Source organism: Moschus berezovskii, chromosome 13 (assembly GCF_049115385.1).
Source record: "Moschus berezovskii isolate FMDL1 chromosome 13, NW_MosBer_1.0, whole genome shotgun sequence".
NCBI lineage: Eukaryota > Metazoa > Chordata > Mammalia > Artiodactyla > Moschidae > Moschus > Moschus berezovskii.
This window is the reverse complement of record NC_142472.1, coordinates 1,570,150-1,588,676: the sequence shown is the minus strand read 5'-3', so window position 1 is coordinate 1,588,676 and position 18,527 is coordinate 1,570,150. Positions and strand designations below refer to the sequence as shown.

At 60.7% G+C, this 18,527-nt stretch overlaps 2 protein-coding genes across 5 annotated transcripts in view; both read left to right on the top strand.

Moving 5' to 3' along the window:
• The window catches only part of ARHGEF7 (Rho guanine nucleotide exchange factor 7), a 103,239-nt gene extending 99,669 nt beyond the window's left edge, over positions 1–3,570 (top strand). For all 4 annotated transcript variants that reach the window (XM_088842583.1, XM_055426721.2, XM_055426723.2 and 1 more), the window contains 3 exons: positions 17–116; positions 325–379; positions 1,281–3,570. In XM_088842583.1, coding sequence (XP_088698709.1) covers positions 17–116; positions 325–379; positions 1,281–1,403 — 278 coding nt within the window. In that variant the 3' untranslated portion in view covers positions 1,404–3,570. The remainder of the gene's footprint in view (positions 1–16; positions 117–324; positions 380–1,280) is intronic.
• Positions 3,571–8,126: 4,556 nt separating this feature from the next.
• Positions 8,127–18,320, top strand: TEX29 (testis expressed 29). Its single transcript, XM_055425999.2, has 5 exons — positions 8,127–8,184; positions 9,443–9,553; positions 16,553–16,622; positions 17,361–17,524; positions 18,280–18,320. Exons 1-5 carry the CDS (start codon positions 8,127–8,129, stop codon positions 18,318–18,320), a joined length of 444 nt encoding a protein of 147 aa, XP_055281974.2.
• Positions 18,321–18,527: the final 207 nt, after the last annotated feature.

The window sequence follows — 18,527 nt, the reverse complement described above, 5'->3', positions numbered from 1 at the left end:
TTTTTAATGATGACAGGTTCACGCAAAGAATCTGCTCCACAAGTTTTGCTTCCAGAAGAAGAGAAAATTATAGTTGAAGAGACTAAAAGTAACGGTCAGACAGTGATAGAAGAAAAGTAAGCTGTGTTTCAGTGTTTTAAGTGTCTGTGGCGGGGAGGGCTTCCTGGCTGAGGTCCACACCCTGTGCGTGGAATCGGGCCTTCCTGGAGCTGAGCCTGGGTGCGCGGAGTGGATGGGTGCAGGCCGAGGGGGGCCGGCAGGGTGGGCCCGGGGTGAAGTGGGGTGCTTGTGATTCTCGTTCAGGGTGCCCCCCTCTCTGTCTAGGAGTCTCGTTGACACCGTGTACGCGCTGAAAGATGAAGTCCAGGAGTTACGACAGGTGAGTTGTCATCTGTCTGTAATCGTTTTAACGGGGCCGACAAGGAAGCCACGATGTTAGACCTGAAGCCAGCTGTCCATGAGCACCAGGAGGCCAGAACAGGAGCCTTCTCTCGGAGCCTGGGTCTCAGCAGCAGATCAGCATGGGTCTGTGAGCGTGAGAGACAGGAAACATCTTGAAGGCGACTTGCTAAGCATTCTCCCCACTGCCCTGCCTGGATGGCATCGGACAGCTCAGATTCTCCCGGAACGACCGTGAAAACGCCTGAAGTTGCGTCTGGTCAGACGTCTCGTTAGGTGCCAGTGGGGACTGCTCTGTCACTCCGGTGTAGCGCACGGTCCTGGTTCTGAGAAGACCCGTCCAGAAGCCAGTAGGACTGGGCTGCCTCATTTGTGTCAGTGGCTTCGTGTGCGAGATGCAGCTCGCGGCCGGCCTGGGCTGGACGGGTGGCAGGGGGCCAGCCACACACCCAGAGCTGCCACTGGCCGGCCGCCTGCCGCTCTGCCCGTCCAGAGGCCGTGCTGGCATTGACCGTGGTGGGGGTGACAGGGCCCCTGGCTCACCGGTCTCTGGGCCCCGTTCCTATTGCTGTGGAGACTGTCGCGGGCGTGGGAGAGCAGGAGCAACTGGAGCCCTGCCTCGTTCCTTTCGGCTGCCCTCTCATACTGTGTTTTGTAGGTTTTCTGGTTCACAGTCGTAAGTGGAGCGCCGGGCCTGCTCCGTCTGTGGGTTTTCCCGGCCCCAGGAGCCACCCTACGTCTGAGACCCTTGGAGGTCCCATTAGCCATGCCCCTGGCTGCGGTGCAGGGTGGGCTCCTTCAGGGGGGGCCCCATCTCCTTGGGGAGGGGTCCCCTTTGGTGCCAATGGTGGTTAATCCCCTGCGGTCTGCTTCACCCACAGGACAACAAGAAGATGAAGAAGTCTCTGGAGGAGGAGCAGAGAGCCCGCAAAGACCTGGAGAAGCTGGTGAGGAAGGTTCTCAAGAACATGAACGACCCTGCTTGGGATGAGACAAACCTCTGAGGGGCGTCCTGGTGCTCCGTTAAGACCGGTTCCGAGACAGCCGGAGACCTGCGACCCCCGCCCCTGATGCTCAGGCTGCGGGCGGGGCCGTGTGTGGAGACTGCAGCTGGGTGGCCATGAGCTCCACGCTGAGCCCAGACTGCATCCCCCCACCTAGTACCTTGTTCCGCAGTAAGCATGGTGACGGCGTCTGGACTCGCAAGCTCTGAGTGAACACGTGTCAGTGTTGCGTGTACGTTCCCTGTAAATTCCCCGTTCTGAACACACATGGCGGTGCTTCTGTCTGGGCTGACTGCTGGGCCGCAGTCCCCTCGCACTCACCTGCCTACTCCCGTGCCCTGGGGCTTGTGCTCACCACTCATGGGGACCGGAGGCTGCAGACGCACAGGTGTTTCTGGGGGTGCCTGCTCTGCCGTGGTGCTCCAGAAACACCTCCCGCGGTGTCTGCCTGCAGCTTACCGGCTCAGACCTGCAGGGGCCCTGTCTACCCCCCCAGGCTCCCGGTCAAGCGGGGTCGCAGTCCACACGGAGCACTCGGGCTGAACCCGGGGGCCTGGGCCTCAGCCCCGAACCCAGGAACCGCGCCTACTGCCACTGGGCCCCGTGACAGCTGTGCGCACGCCTGCCTTGTGTGAGCACGTGTGTGGCGGCGGGTGCCTGGCTGGGGCTGACCTGGTAACTCAGCCAGGTGCACCGTCCTGTCCTCCCAGAAGGAGCAGCTCCCTGAAGCCTGTAAATAAAGTGTGTTATTTATTGCACGTTGCTGCAGCCCATGAGGACGCGCTGCCGGGTGCAGGTGGCCTCTCTGCGTGAGGCCGCTCTGACCCCAAAACCTGCCGTCCTGTCGGGCGCGCAGGCAGGCCTTCCGTGCTCACTGAGGAGGCAGGGTCTGCACTTTTTCTGCACGAATCAAGCAATAGAACAGACCTGAGACTCCCCAAGGAGTAGGGGCTGAGACAGGGACCCCCACCCCACACCACGTCCAGATGGCCAGGCCCCGTAGGAGGGGGCCAGTCCTTGGGCCCGGAGTCCCGCCCGGGGTCCAGCCAGTTCACGGGACCTGCTCCTCCACCCTGCTCTTCTGAAGAGGTCGTTTGTAAAGTGAGATGAACTTGTAGAGGACAAGTGTCATGTCCTTAAAAACCCAAACCCCAGCCCCTGGATCAGGGGTGTCTTGGAAACGCCCACGTGGCATCAGACGCGACTGTGACCTGTGCTCCTCTGTCTGCATCGGGCAGACACCCCTGAGTTGGAGCACCTGCTGGTCTGGGCGCCTGGTCCCGCCCTCAGCCTCCCCTGCTCCAGGGGAGTGTCCGGGGCCTTGACGGCCTTGACTTTGTAACGAGAACTGCCAACTTCTTGTGATTAGCGTTTTATTTTCCTCGTTAGCGGCAGGGCTGGAAAAGATGGCCCTTGGAGTTTTTGGTGAGCCCTGCTTTCACAGTAGGCCCTGTGGTGATGCATGAGACCTCACAGTGGGGAACAATCCAATCGCGTGTACTGAAGTTTGCTGTCCCGAGCAAATTCTAACTCAGGAACCGCGTCCTCACCTGACTCCCCAGCACTTTGTGGTGGGCGGTGTTGCTGCCCTCACCCCGATGGGGCGCCCGCAGAACCTGCCTTAACTGTTGAGCATCGAGGGGATGCACGTGTGTTCTCACCACCCTCCTCCCAAGGGGTGGCCGCTGACGTGCTTGTGTGACACATCCTTCCCGGGTCCTGGGGTTTTTACTGAGCTCTCTAGGGAGCAGAGGCGATGCGTCTGAGCGGTTCTTCCTGCAGACCTGCCCTGTTGCCAGTGGACTGCCCCCGTATCTCCGGGGGACCTTCGAGGAGCTTGGGGTCCCAGGGGATGTCAGGAAGGGCCGTCTGCCTGCTGGAGTCGCCTCTGCCCCACCTTCCACGGACGAGGAGACGGAGCCATGTCCTCGCCCGGGTGGGAGGGGACGTGCTGGAGCTGTCCACGGCCAGGAGGCGTGCTCTGCAGCAGGTTGAGCCATCGTCTCAGACTCCCCGTGGGCCCCCGGTGCCTGTACCCATGTTTCTGTGGGTGCGCAGGGCCCTGTTCACAGCCGTGGGGGTGCTCCGCGAACACCCCCCGGTGTCCCGGCCTTGTCTCACGCCTTGTTGTAATTATTAAACTATTTTTCTTACGTTACAAACGTCACTTTATTGTCTGTGATTGTTTTTTTTTTTTTGGCGTGTGTGTGTTACACTTTCTTCTGAATTGTGTGTGTTTTTTTTGTATTTTAAAATTCTGGTGTGAATTTTTGATGCTGGAAAATATCACATTTATGTTTAAAATCTAGTTTGAGAATATAGGAAGATAAAAAAGTCTGGGAGAAGGGCTTCCCAGGTGACACTGGGGGTAAAGAACCTGCCTGCCAGTGCAGGAGACCTGAGAGACGCAGGTTCCATTGCAGGTCGGGAAGCTCCCCTGGAGGAGAGCATGGCAACCCACGCCAGTATTCTCGCCTGGAGAATCCCGTGGACAGAGGAGCCTGGCGGGCTGCGGTCCCTGGGGTCACAGAGTCGGACACGCCTGAAACGGTTTAGCGCGCGTGAAATATGAGAACAGACTTGGGGAAGGAGAGACTGCCATCCGGGGGCCGCAGGCTCTCACCCCAGGACGTCCAGGTTGACCCCGTGTGGGGCTCGGTGCAGGGCGGGCGCCTCTCCCTGGATCCCGTGGGCCCCTCAGAGTCGCATGGCAGGGGGAGGTGGCCTCGCCCTTCACTCTGTCCTGCTGGAGGAGACAGGTGTTTGGGGAGAAGCCAGGCCAGATGGAGGGGCAGCATTGCCAGGACGCCCGCCCCTCTCCCCCCGGAGCTCCCGTCACAGAGGACGGAGCTGACGGCACAGTCAGAGTCGTGGCCCGGGCTCTGTGTTCGAGGACGCGTTCTGTCAGACGACCCGGATGCTCCCGGTGTCGTCCGGGTCAGACCTTAGGGAGACACGTGGCGGCGCGTCTGCTGTCTGGAAGGCTTCCTCGAGTGCAGGTGGTGCCAACATGCCTCTGGCTCAGGTTTTAAATTTTTTTATTTGGCCACGCCGTGCTGTGTGCAGGCGCTTAGTTCCCTGACCAGGGATCGAACCCATCCCCCTGCATTTCAGGAGCACGGCGTCTTGGCCACTAGACCTCCAGGGACGATTGAGACGCCTTTTCCTCACTGCAGGGTGCTGGTCTGGGCTCCGTCGGGGCTGCGGTCACCCTGTTTTAGTTTCTCTCTTAGATGCAGTATTTAACTTGATTTTACTTGTGAACACACGTGCTTGGCCCCGAAGTGGAAGTGGGGTGAAGTTGGGATGCCGCTGCACGCGGCGCCCCTGCAGGAGTGGACGCTGGGGGTCCCTGCGGTCAGCCATGCCCAACCGTTGTCCTGTGCTGGCAGGGTGGGGTGCACGGTGGGGCCCAGGCCCCCCCACAACACCACCCTTGGGTTTGTTTTCTACCGTAAGAGCCGGGTTCGAGTCTGCCAGGGTTTGAGGCTCCCTGCCCTGGTTACTGTCCAGAAAAACAGATGACGGCACTGGTTTCCTGAGGCTGCTGTGGCAGGGCCGGTGAACTGGGTGGGTTCTGACGGCAGAGCCTCACTTCAGGGTCCCGAGGCCTGAAGTCTGGAGCCCACGTGTTGGCGGCCTGTCCCACTGGAGGCCCTGGCCCTGGGGGACCCCTTCCGGCCCCCGTGGTGGTATGTTCTGAGGTCTCGGGCTCAGCCTCTGTTGGCACGTGTCCGCCTGTCCGCCCTGCGCCCTCCCGTGGTTCTGTTTCCTCTCCCTGGAGGGATGCCTGTCACATTGGGTCAGACCTCAAATCGATGGCGTCTGCAAAGGCCCAGCTTCAGTCTGGGGCATGTGCAAGGGCACTCAGGGTCAGGACTGGAATGGACTTTCCGGGAGATACTGTTCACCTGTCCCGGTGGGATGTGGACCCAGCTGCAGCCCTGGCCCATCCCCCTGCTGTGGCTGTAGGTTCCCAGCTAACCACCCTCCCCTCCCTGGCACTGACCGGGGAGGGGCTTATGGGAGGGTCTCGGAGGAGTGTCTTCTGTTTGAGAGAATCCAGGGCGGCTCCCTCGGTTCCCACGGGAAGACCTCTGGGTCCAGGACAGACCGCGTCTTCTTGGCTAAAATCACGTCGCAAGAGAAAAAGCTCAGCCAATAACAGGAGATGCCAGCCCAGGCCCGGCCCCTGCAGGCTGGGCCTGGCCAGTCAGGAAAGTGGGCAACAGACCCTGGGGTCCCCAGGCAGAGGGGGAGATGGTCCGTCTGCTCTTTTTGGGTCCTGCCAGCACTGCGGTGACCCGGGCCCCCTGCGCCACCCGCCTGAGCCAGCATTTCGGCCCTTCCCTGGGGGTCTGTCCTGAGCGCCCTCACCTCCCCGGCTTCCCTGTGCTGACCCAGCCCTTGCACGGCCACACGTGACCTTCCCTACTGCTTCCAGGGAAGCTGGTCCATTGATGAACCTGCTGCACGGTGGTGTGAAGTCAGTTCCCAGGAGGGTACCTGGCTGCCGATACTCCTGGCGGCAGCATGAACTGGGGCGGTCGCTCTGGGGACAGTCTGGCCGCTCCTCGGAAGCTGAGCCTGGAGCCACTCACTGCCTGACCCAGGGAGGCTGTGGCCGGGGCTGTGTCCGAGGGAGGTGGGAAACCACACCTCCCTGTGTGGACATCCACAGCAGTGTTACACGTAGCAGCCGAAGAAGTGGGATGGATGTCCGTCAGTGGACGCACGGATCAGCAGAATGTCTGCCACATGGAGGGCTGTCCTGGAGCCGTGAAGGGGGATGGTCTGGCAATAGCATCCCCCGGATGCATCCTGAACGCGGCAGGTGGGAGATACCAGACCGAAGTCTATGTGTTGTGAGATTCCGTGGACAGGATGTGTCCAGAGGCGAATTTGGGCTCGGGGTGGCTTAGAGATCCCTCTGGGAGGGTGGGGGTGTCTGCTCACAGTGCCGGGAGTCTCCCTGGGCTGATGGTGTGCTGTGGACCCTGGACCACACACTCCAGACCGCTGAGCTACACACAGTGGACAGCAGCGTGGCCCCGGGCGCTGCTGGGCAGAGGGGACTGCCTGGCCCGGGCGCTGCTGGATGCCCAGCCTGACCCTCCGAGCCCCTGGACGTGGGCTCGTTCCTGGGCCTGTGTGTGTATCACCACCTTGCTTTCAGGTGAGGAAACCAGGGCAAGAGAGGCTGGGTCTCGTGGTCGGGGGTTGTGGGGAGCAAAGCCGCTTCATCTCACAGGAGCAGGGGCGAGCTCCGTGCTCTGCCAGGCGCTGGTCGAGGCAGCCCCGCCCCAGAGGCCCTGAGCCAGCCCCAGCCGACCGTCTGCCTGCTCCCCTCCCCGGGGCTCCCCGCTCCTCGTCACATTCGGCCCTGACCTCCAGGGACCTCAGCTTCCTTGGACTCAGCACCTGCTCCCCACGGGCCACGGCTCCCAGCACGAGCCTCCCGTCCACCCTCAGCCTGCCTTCCTGCTCCCTCCTGTCCTCATCCGCTGGGCCGGAGCTGCTCTGTCCCCTCCGGCCGTCCTCTGTGTCCCCCTCCCCTCGGTCCCCTCCTCCCCTGGACACTGGCACCCCTTCCACCCGTACCCCCCTGTCCCCACGCACCGAGGCCCCTCCATCCAGGGCCCGCCCTGCAGCCTCGCGGGGACCAGAGCCTCGGCCGGATGGCACCTGTGCTGGCCTGCCTGTCCACTTGGAGCCCAGGGCCCGCCCCTCCAGCCTGGTTTCCCCTCCCGCCAAGTCCAGCTGGGCTGCCAGTCACCGACAGTAATTAAAACAACACGAATGCGTTCGGTCATAGCCCTCCTTTAATTTTCTCTGGGTGATCGTGTTATCCCAGGCTGACTTGCCTCCTGTGAAGAGAGAGCTCACTCTGCTCTGCACAGACCCTGTTCTGTCGCCTGACTTCACGTGGTGTGAGGGCCAAAGCCCCCGAGGTGTCCCACTCGCCTGCTCCTACTTGGCCTCTGGCCTCTCCTTGCCTGCCGTCCTTGGACAGCAAGGAGAGCCAACCAGTCCATCCTAAAGAAGTCAGTCCTGAGTGTTCATTGGGAGGACTGACGCTGAAGCTGAAACTCCAGTCCTTATTGGAAAAGACCCAGATGCTGGGAAAGATTGAAGGAGGGAGAAGGGGATGACAGAGGATGAGATGGTTGGATGGCATCACCGACTCAATGGGCATGAGTTTGAGTGAACTCCGGGAGTTGGTGATGGACAGGGAGGCCTGGCAGCTGCGGTTCATACGGTTGCAAAGAGCTGGACACACCTGAGCGGCTGAACTGAACTGAACTGAACTGCGTGCCGTCCACAGGCACACCGGGCCCTCCAGGGCTCTCGGCTTCACCAGGCCTGCCTGACCCCAGGGCCTCCGGGCCGCAGCCCTGCGGGGCCGCCCGCGCGGCCTCTGTGTGACGTCACGGCGCCTGTGTGACGTCACGGGGCCTTGTGACGTCACAGCCGGCAGGGGCGGCGCAGGCCGGGAGCCGTGCGGGGGGGCGCTGGCCAGTCCCTCGCGTGGTCCGAGCGCTGCTGTGCACGTGGAGCGGGCCGTGAGGCGCGTGGCCGGGGCTCGGCCCGGACATGCCTGGCAGGTGGGGCCGGGCGCCCGCCGGCCGCCCCCGTCCCCGCGCCGGCCCCGCCGGGGCCCCGCGCTGACCCGCTCTCTCCCCCAGGTTCCCGTGACCCCTCGGTCCTCCTTCGGCGGCTGCGATGAGATACGCGCCCGAGCTCAAGAAGTCCCCCTCGCACCTCCTGAAGAAATTTGCAGGTGGCCAGGCTGCAGGGGCGGCGGGCGGCCCCCGGGGCGGGCGGGGCTGTGCGTCCCGGCGGCGCGGACACGCGGACAGGAGGGGCCCTGAGGGCCGGGCCTCTGCAACCCCGCCGCCCCGCGCCGCCCCGCTCTCTCCATCCAGTGACCCGGCCAGGGGCCCAGCCTGCCCGGGACCCGGGACCCGGGAGCCCGGCCTCCTGAGCCGGAGGGCGGGGCCGCCGCCGAGGTGGGGCCAGAGAGGCTCCCAGGGCAGGAGGGGTTGGAGCGGGCGCCCGGCCCTCGCTTCACCGCCGTGGAGGCTGGACACAGAGGAGACCCCTAAGATGGCTTACACGTGGTTACCCAGGGATGTCCCGAGTGGGCTTCCCCCTGCAGGAGGCTCTCTGCTTGGGACCCGGACACCCTGATACCCTCCTGCACCTGCGCTGTCCGGGGAGCCCGCCTCCCCATCTGTTTGGGGAGCCTGCCCCCAGCCTGGGTCTGTCTGGGGAGCCTGCCCTTCCCCCCAAGTCTGTCTGGGGAGCCTGCCCCCACCTCCCTTCTATCTGGAGCCCCCCATCTGTCTGGGGAGCTTGCCCCACCGTCTGTCTAGGGAGCACCCCTCCCTGCCCCATCTGTCTGGGCAGCCCTGATGCAGGCCCGCAGGATGTGAGCGGCTCTCACACCTGAGGCACACGTCGGGTTCTGGGCTCATTCTAAGCCTGGGTTTCACCTCTGGGAACCAGGATGCAGGCCTCCCAACTGCAGGAGCCAGACCCGGGGAGGGGGTGGGGGAGAGGGCCAGTGGGGAGGCCGCGGCCCTGAGGGTCCTGCCATCTGTGCAGCCCATGCTGACCCGGGCCCTGAGCACTGTCCTTCTCAGCGGACTTTTAAATTCTGAAATGACCCACGGTATTATCATTTTCACGCACCCTGTGCTTAAACCTGACTTGGTAACACTTCTGCCCCAGCTCCCGGGCACCCACGGTGTCAGACCTTCGTTTCCTGGTCTCTCTGTGGAGCGCGGAGCCTGGCGAGCTCTTGCCGAGATGCGTTAGTTCCTTAGTCACTGGAGGACCCCGCGTTATTCTGTGTCATTAACTTGACGCTAATTTGTTCAGAAATCGCATTCCTTCCAGATCAGACTCTCAGAGTGGGATCTGTGTGACGCACAGTGAAGTCCGTAGCAAAACCCACCGCGCGCCCTGCCCTGCGCTCCTCGGAGCCTGCGGGGCTGCAGCCGCAGGGTGACGCCCTGCACGTGTCTGCTTTGCAGTGTGCGACATCCCGCTGTATGACATCTGTGACTACAACGTCAGCAGGGATCGCTGCAAGGAGCTGGGCTGCTGCTTCTATAAAGGCATCTGCTACGAGAAGGCTGTGCCCAGTGAGTACGCCCCTGCGGGCCTGGGACGGCCTGCCCCCTCACCCAGGTCCCCCTTGCTGGACGGGCCTCCTTCCACGTCCCCTGGCCACGTCGCCCTGCTCAGTACCGCCCGGAAAAGAGGGCTTGGAGGGGCTGGCTGGGGGCCTTCATCCCCAGGGAATGTTCACTGCCCAGAGGGCCTGCGCGCTATTGCAGAGGCTTCTCTGAGCTCTCTCCACCCTGGAGGTGTAGAAGGCTGAGCTGGAGCTGCCGGATCCACAGAAAGAGCCGGCTCGGGCTGGGGCCCCTTGCACTGTGCGCAGGGACCCGGCAGGGATCGCGGCCACAAGGGTCCAGGACAGGTCGCCGTTAGGGGTTGGAATAAGACGTCGACCCGGCACTGAGCTCTGCTCCCCATGCTGAGCCCGGGGACGAACCTGGGGGTCAGGGTAAGACTGGCAGGGATGCCTGGGAAGGCGGGGGCCCGAGCCGGGGAGTGGCTGCACCCCCCAGGTCAGGCAGTGTGGGGGGCACTGCGGGAAGCAGGACTTGGGGGGATGGCCTGAAGTGGGGTGAGGGGCGGGGAGGAGGAGATGAGCCACGACGCCTGGACCCCAAAGGACGCTCCGACAGTGCTTCCTGGATTTCCCGCCTCTGGGCTCATCTGGATTAGTGTCTTCAAGCCCTCAAGCTCCACTTGGTGGTAGATGCATTTTCCTGGCCCATATGCCTCCCTTTTAGAAGCAGAGGTGAGCGCTTGAGGACTTTGGGGAGGGGCACACGGTCTCGGGAACAGGCAGTCTGCAGGAGGCCTCACCAGACGCAGGAAAGAGCCCCTGGCGCTGGCTGCGGACCCTCAACAGCTCAGAGAGGGGAAATGTGTCCCGGGCCCCCGTCCCTGCCCGCACTCCACCCTCGCCCCTCGGGGGGCCTGCTGCGCTCTGCGGCCCGCAAGGTCTCCTCTGTGGTCCCAAGAGGGCTGAGCCCCCCACCCCCACGACCTGCCTTCTTGTTCCTGGAGCCAGGAAGTCAGACACACTGCCCCGGGGGGCAGGTGATCCCACTCGAAATGTCACTCCAGCACCTTCAAGAGAGTGATGTTCTGGACAAAACAGTTCAAGAAGCTAAAGCATTGGTGAGATCTGGGTTCAGTCAAACGGGGAGCAGTGTCTTCCCGAGGGGTGAAGATCTGGTATTTAAGGCAAAAGAGGAGTCAGTTCGGCTCAAAAACGAGGCAGAAAAGAGGCTGTATATTTGGGTCACTCCATTGGAAAAGACCCTGATGCTGGGAAGGATTGAAGGCAGAAGAAGGGGGCGACAGGGGCAGAGGTGGCTGGATGGCATCACCGACGTGATGGACATGAGTGAGCTTGAGCAGGCTCCGGGAGCCAGTGCTGGACAGGGAGGCCTGGCGTGCTGCACTCCCGAGGGTCGCACAGTGTTGTCCCACAGATCTCCGAGGTTCTGTTGATTTTTCCTGATTCTGATACTCAGCCTGCATTCTCTCGGTGGACTTACCTTGGGCTTTGCCTATTGTTTTCTTTTGCGGCTCAAATCGACCAGTTTGCTCCTCTGGTGAGACTTTCATTTCCAGGATTATACTTTCAACTTCAGAATTTCTATTTGGTTCTTTTTTTAATTAAATAATTTTTATCTTTTTATTGGTGAGATATCATTCTCATACTCTGTTCTTCAGACATGGCTTCCTTTAGTTCTCTGAACCTGTTTAAAATAAAGTCTCTGCCCAGTAAGTCTAATATCTGGGCTTCCTGAGAGCCCGTTTCTGTTGACGGCCTCTTTTATGTTATGTACCTGGCCGTATTTTCTTGTTCCCTTGCATGTGTCATATCTTTTGTTGTTGTGGTTGAAAACCAGACATTTAAATTGTACAGTGTGGCGACTCTGAAAGCCAGGCTCTCCTGCCTCCTAAAGCTCTCGCTGGGGCTGGGTCATTGTTTAACAGTGACTTTTCTGAGTGGATTCTGCAGCCTCTGTCTTCTTGGCAGTGTGTGCTCACTGAAGGCTCTGCTTCGGTTAGCCTACCGGTCAGCTAGTGTCTGGACAGAAACCTCCGTAGACGCCCGGAAACAATCATCTCCCAGTCTCCGCCAAGGGCCCTGTGTGTGGGCTGGGACCCAGCGTCACCCAGGTGGTTCCCAGCTCCGCCTTAGTCTCCACTTCCTGCTTGCACGGAACCTGAAGTTCAGCCAGCAGGGTGAGCCTGGGACTGCCTCTGCTCTCCTAGGGATGCTCCCTGCCTTCCAAGGGCTACGTCACAGCTCTCCAAGTCTCCCTGGAGACCGCCCCAGGCTTTCCCCCGAAGCTTTCTGATCAGCCTGTTGTTTGCCCCAAGCTGCTATCAGCCACTTAAGCCGTTGTGATTTCAACAGTCACCTCTGATTGTTTCCAGCCTACCGTAGTTTGCTGCTTTTTGCATTTTGCCCCCTTTTGTTGTCACTTGCGGTTTTAGTGGTTGGACACATCTCACTATTGGGAGAGCAGCCAGTCTAGCTCGCCTCGTCTCCATCATGGAGTTTTTCTTCCTAGAGGCCTTTGGTGTCCTAAGCACATATGCAGCTTAGTTTTTCTGAGACATGTACTGTGGGAGGCTCCTAAAAGCGGGAAACTTTAACGTCTAAGGGGGTAGTGGGTTTGCTCTTCAGTCTTCCACATGTAAAGATGCAAAAGACATTAAATTCCCAGGTCAAGTCACAGGACAGATCACTGCTGTTGCTGTCAGTCGCTCAGTCCTGTCTGACTTTTGCGGCCCCATGGACTGCAGCACGCCAGGCTTCCCTGTCCTTCACCAGCTCCTGGAGTTTACTCAGACTCATGTCCATTGACTCGGTGATGCCATCCAAGCATCTCCTCCTCTGTCATCCCCTTCTCCTCCTGCCTTCAATCTTTCCCAGCATCAAGTCATCGTTTTGGCTGTTAATTATCCCTGTTTGCTCACATCCTAATGAAATGTAGCCCTAACACCATAAAGCAGTGACATGGATCATTCAAGGAAGAATGCAGCAAGTGGGAAAACAGAAACTCAAGCATCTCTTCTTTCATCTGTTCCATCCCTGAGCATCTTCTCATCAGAGTATCGTGGTGGGAGCTGGCCATTTGTAAATGTTTGTATTTCAGACATGTAAGTTAGTACCATCACCTTATGCCTGTCACTTATTTGAAAAATAAGCCTTATTCTTTTTAGCACCTCAATTATTAGTGTCCCTAAGGAACCTAGAAAAGAACACAAACCCAGGAGTTTTCTGTCTTTGAAGAGGGCTCAGTGTTCCACAAGTGGGTATGTCATTTTCTGCATGGAGGCGAGGATTGAGCCTGTTTCCATCCTTTCTGTTATAACACCCGAGTGGTGTGGGCCGGGCGTTTTCTTGCAGCTTCTCTCACGTCTGCGAGCGTGGCCCATCCGTGGGCAGAGTCTGGGCAGCGAGCCCTGCCCTGGGCTCTCGCTGTGCCCTCAGTGGTTTTCGTTTCTTTGACATTTGCTCGTTCGAGGGGCGTGCGAGCCTTTGTGCTGAGTTGTAGTGTTCCGTGACGGGGCGTTCTGAGTTCTTCGTGCTCATAATTGCATGTTATGAAAACCTTTCACCAACTTCTTAAATTGGCTGGTTTGAAGTGCACTTTGTGTTATGGCATAATCTGTATTATTAAGAACATGAACTTGGGGAATTAGCATTAGATCTTTGAGAAATTCAAAGAGAATGACTTGCCTTCAGTCTTCAGTCTTGGGTTTAGGGTACACTATTTAACCTGTCATTTTTTCCCCCTGAGTGTTTGACTTCAGTTTCTTTGTGGGACTTGCTGAGACAGTTTCCAAACTTTTGTTTAACTATCTGGGGGAGGCTTTGCCAAGATATTTTTTCAGTGGCTGCTGTTTCTGAGTGATCAATCACAGTATGTGTTATGTGATAAATCGTGCATATTGCTGCCACTGATAGATGCTGGCTAGAGATTGTGCAGAAAGAATCACTGAGGTTCAGCCTCCGCCTTCAGGAGCTCAACCTCAAGGAAGAAAAGGACTTGCACACATCACGATATCGAAGACATAACCGACAGTTGAAAACTAAATCCCTGACTAAATTTGTGTGTCTCTAAACAGGGATCCACTTACATTTAGATTCTGAATTTCTTTCATAAACCAAGACGCACATAGATTCTGAATTTCTTTCATGAAATGGGACACAAATTACGCTGAGAAATAGCTGCTGCTTGGAATGCAATAATGTGTGGGCTGCCTTCTCTTCCCTGGGTGATGGTGGTTTAGTCGCTAAGTTGTGTCCGACTCTTTGCGACCCCATGGACTGCAGCCCGCCAGGCTCCTCTGTCCGTAGGATTCTCCAGGCAAGAACACTGGGCTGTGTGTTGCCATTTTCTTCTCCAGGGGATCTTTCTGGCCCAGGGATTGAACCTGGGTCTCCTGCACTGCAGGCTGATTCTTTACTATCTGAGCCACCAGGGGCTTCCTCTTGTCACTTAGAAGCTCCTAATTCACTCTTAGACTTGGTTTCAATTCCATTCACTCAACATTGTTTAAAGAGCATTGACTGCCCCAAGGTCTAGGAACTGCCCTATATTAGTTACTGTCACCAGGTGATAAATTACCCAAGCTTAATGGCTTTAAGCAGCAACTCAGAGGCTTGGCTGGGTGGTTTGGGCTCAGGTGGCTCACGAGGCCGCAGTGAAGATTTTTGGCCGTTGTCGTCTGAGGCCAGCCCGGGGCTGGACGAGCTGCTCTGAGGCTCAATTTGCTGTGGATCAGCACTGGGTGCGCATAGAAGCCTGCTCTGTGTCACAGGGCGGCTCGCAGCTGTGAGATGCTCTTCCCCGGGGCCAGTGGCCGGACCGTGAGACGGGCCGCAGCCGCAGTGACCCTGACCTTGGAGATCGCGTCCCCCTGCAGTGCCCAGTTCAGAGGTCACCGCGGGAGCGTCTGCACCACCGCGCTCCTACCGGGGGTGAGAAACAGTGGAGGCAGGTTGTCAGTCCTGGAGGCGAGGCAGTGAGCCCAGGTGGACACATTTCCACGGCCAAGGCATCGGGGACAGAGCGCAGCCAACCGCCAGGAGGCGCCTCCAGCGAGAAGCTCCCAGCTGGCCATGGTCACGGGGCGGCGGCTGCCCCCGAGCACCCCCCCGCCACCCGCGCTCTGCCTGTGAACTCGCTCGTGAGAGCCTGCCGCATACTCAGCCCCTGATCACCGAGCTGTGTGGCTTCAGCCCTTTCCGTTTCCTGACTCGAGCCCCACATCCAGGGACCCCCGTGGCCCCAGCGCAGGGTGAGTCCCCGCAGGTGAGCGAGTGCAGGGCCCCTGGGGACTGGCCCCACGTGCCGGCAGGCGGCTTTCTCTCCACCCATCCTTCCCTCTTGCTCCGGTGGGCTGCGTCCGCAGAGGGTGACGCTGGAGCCCCAGCCTCTGGAGCCTGTGAGCGAGGCCGTGTGTGGACGCGGTGTGTTACACCAAGGCCATCCAACATCCTCGTAACATCCTTTGTGTTACAAGGGCCGGTGACCTTGCAGGAGGAGCGGCCGAGCCAGATGCGGGGGAAGGCCTGTGGAGGCGGACAGGAGGCTGGTGGCCCTGGGATGGCGGAGCGGAGGTGCGGGCCTCTGGGAGCCGTGGGACGAAGCAGGGAGGAGGCCCCTGCACCCAGAGCCTTCAGAGCGAGCGCCGCCCTGCCCGTGTCGGCCTCCAGACTGAGGATCCGTCTCTGTGGCTCAGGCTGTGTGATGCCGCCTGGCCCCCTGTGGCGAGGACGCCGTCTGATGATGTTATTACTGGGTTAGGGGCAGACGGCTCAGAGGGAGGAGCAAGCGAGGGGACTGAAGAGGTCACGTCACATGTCGGGTCGGCATTCGCCAGCCGGCCACTCCCTCGCTTGGAGAAAGGGGGAAGGACAGTCGGTGAGGAGGCCAGCTGAGCACGCGATGGCCCAGCTGGGGTCAGGGCTCGAGCTCCTCGCATGGGGCACCGAGCAGGCCCGCCTGCCCGCCTCGCTCCTTAAAATCCTGGCCTGAGCCTCACGAAGAGAACTTGGGGACAGAAACAGGGGGAGACGGTCTGTGTGCCTCCATGCGGAGCTCCTGGGCCCGGGGGATGTGGGTCCTGCCCTTCAGTTGCCCGAGTCCTGAGCCAGCTGGCGGACAGAGGCCCAGCGTCAGCCCGTGGGGAAGGCTGGCCCCCTGGACCCACGGGTGAGCCTGGACTCCGCAAGGCCCCCGAAGTGGAGGACCACCCCCCACCCTGAGAGGCCTGGGGGTCGTCCAACTGCCCCTCCCTCTCCTTCCCGGGAGTGGCCAGGAGCTGAGAGTTCACACCCAGGAGGGGTGCTCCCGCACAGGGACACGGGGGGCGTGCTTGCCCTGAGTCACCTTGAGAGGCACCGGGCCTTCCTTTGGGGGCTAGTCTGGAGAAGGTGGGAGCCTCCAGGGGCAGCGGCTGCCTCTCGAAGATAAAGGAGCGCTTGGTCCACAAAATTTGTAGTCAGACCTGTGGAATTTGTCACCTGAAAGCGCCTCCTAATGTCTTGGCTGGATGGCATCACCGACTCTGTGGACATGAGTTTGAGTGAACTCCGGGAGTTGCTAATGGACAGGGAGGCCTGGCGTGCTGTGATTCATGGGGTTGCAAAGAGTCGGAAACGACTGAGCGACTGAACGGAATGTTTTGGGACAACTGACCTGTGTATTGAGAAACCATTTCCAGGGAGGCTGGGGCAGGGGGAGGCCCAGGTCCCAGGAGGCTGGGTACTGCTGATTCTGGAGGACAGATGGGCAGAATGTTTGGACAGACATCCAGGCAGATGGACAGCCCTTCCCATCACTGTCCTTAGGGAATGGTTCTCGGGGGCCCCCACGAGGGCCCGCTTGGGTCCCTGGATGCGTTTCCGGGGGAGGAAGGTGCAGAGGCTGGAGCCCAGGGCTGGCCGGGTGGTGGCGTGGCCGCCGCTGGGGAGCAGGCAGCTTTGGGGAGACGCTGGCCCTCAGTGACACCCAGGAACTGTTTTCCAGCTTACGTGCAGGTGTTTTCTGCCCTGATCGTGATCATCGCCGGGGCCTTTGTCATCACCATCATTTACAGGTCAGCACTTTTCTTCCCTGAACCTCCCCTGCGGGCACGAGGGGATAGGAACAGGGTGCTGTGGGCGGGCAGCTCCCAGCCTTGCTGTGGAGGAGGGTCGTCTGTGGGCACGAGCCGGCCAGGGCGTGCACTTTCCTGCCCAGCACCCTCGGGCCAATGCCAGTGGCACAGAAGGACACCTGCCGGCGCCAACCTGGCTCCTCATCTCAGCCTCCTGGCCAGCGGAAGCTGGTCTGCAGGCCACCAGGCCCCACCCAGTGACCATTGGCCTGCCGCAGGCGTGTGCTCAGGCCCACGTCCAGGGTGCGTGTTAGTGGTCAGGACATGCCTGCCAGGCCCTGCAGCTGCCCGTGGTCCACAGGCAGGGCCAGGCTGCAGCCTGCACTCGGGGCCCCGGCCCCTGTCCCATGAATGGAAGCTGGTGAGGCAGCTTGAACCACTCTGTCCAACGGCGAGGAAAAAGCATGTTCCTCCTCTGAGTGGAGCCAGCTGGCATCTCTGTGGCCTGGCCTGGCCGTGACCGTGGGCCATGCACACCCGGCCCGCTCCCTGTGTGTCTGTGGGAGCCTAGGTGCCACGCGCCTGGTGAGTCTGGAGCTTGTGTGAAAACAAAACTGAGGCGACAGAGCGTTTCTCCTTCAAACCCGCGGGCAGGATCGCGATCGCTGTGATGCTGTGGGTGCATCCTGGCGGAAGGCCGCCCCTCAGGGTTCCCGTCCTCCTATCTCTGCCCATCAGAGTCATCCAGGAGAGCCGGAGAGAAAAGGAAGTCCCCACGGAGGCACCTGTGCCGGCCAAGCCCAGCGTCCATGTGGAGACGCAGCCCCCCAGCAGCGTGGGGACGGGCTCGCAGGCCCCGAGCAGGGAGGTGCCGCATTCCCAGGAGAGCAGCATGGAGGACGGTAAGGCAGTGGGCCGGCCGGCTTCACTGATGCCGAGAGCGGCGGCCCCCATGCGTGCTGCTCGCCTGCTGGTCTGGACAGAAGCCCGATCTGTCTCCTCCGACCTGGAGGGTGGGCTTGTGAGGTGGGCTCCGCCCGCGGCACGTTGGCACGGCTTCCGTCCCTTTCCTGCCCTCCGCCTGTGCCCCCAGCCCCTGGGCTGGGCAGGCGGCGGGCGCAGGGTGGCGGGCTGAGTTCCCTTGGGCACTGGCTGGAAGCCGGAGGCCTCAGAGCGTCGCCGCCTCCTGCAGTGCCCGCTGCCCGGGGATGCGTCCCACCTGCGCTGGTTCCCAGGAAGCCCCTTGCCCTCGCAGGCGGGCGGCTTTGGCTGGAGCCCCCGGCAGGTTTGAAGAGACGCGGCCGTGGTGACCAGCTGTCCTGGGCCGTGGTCGATGGGAGTCAGCCTCAGGCTCTCACCGTCCCAAAGGGCAGCGAACGGCCTGCCCGGCTGTCCTCTGGGACCTGGCCGCGGCCCCGAGGGGCCTGCAGGCCTGGCGCCCGCCTCCCGTGGGGGTGCTCCCCGGGGGCTGCAGAGGCTCCGGGCCCAGAACTCAGCGGAGAGACCCGGGTGTGAGGGGGCAGAGACCCAGCCGCCAAGCACGCTTCTGAGTGAATTGCGTCCCTGCAGCTGCGTCCACAGGGCCTGGAGGGTCTCCCCGGGGGTGGTTGAGAGTCACACTCAAAGCCCGCTTCTCTCTGTTTTATCTTAAATCCAGCGAGTCTGTTGATAGCAGAGGATGAGGAATCAGAGGACTGAGGCGTGCGACAGAGGCTGTGTGATGGCGGCAGGGGAGCCCTGGCTGCGGTGGAGTGGCCGGGGAATGGCCGTCAAAAAATTTTGTGGAATGACCACCCGGTGAGAGAAAATAAAGGTATTTTGAAATGCTTGTGCTCCGTGTTGGGTCCCTGAAGCTTGTTTTTTTGCCTCAGGCGGGAGCAGCCCCTGAGCTGAGACCGGGGCCCA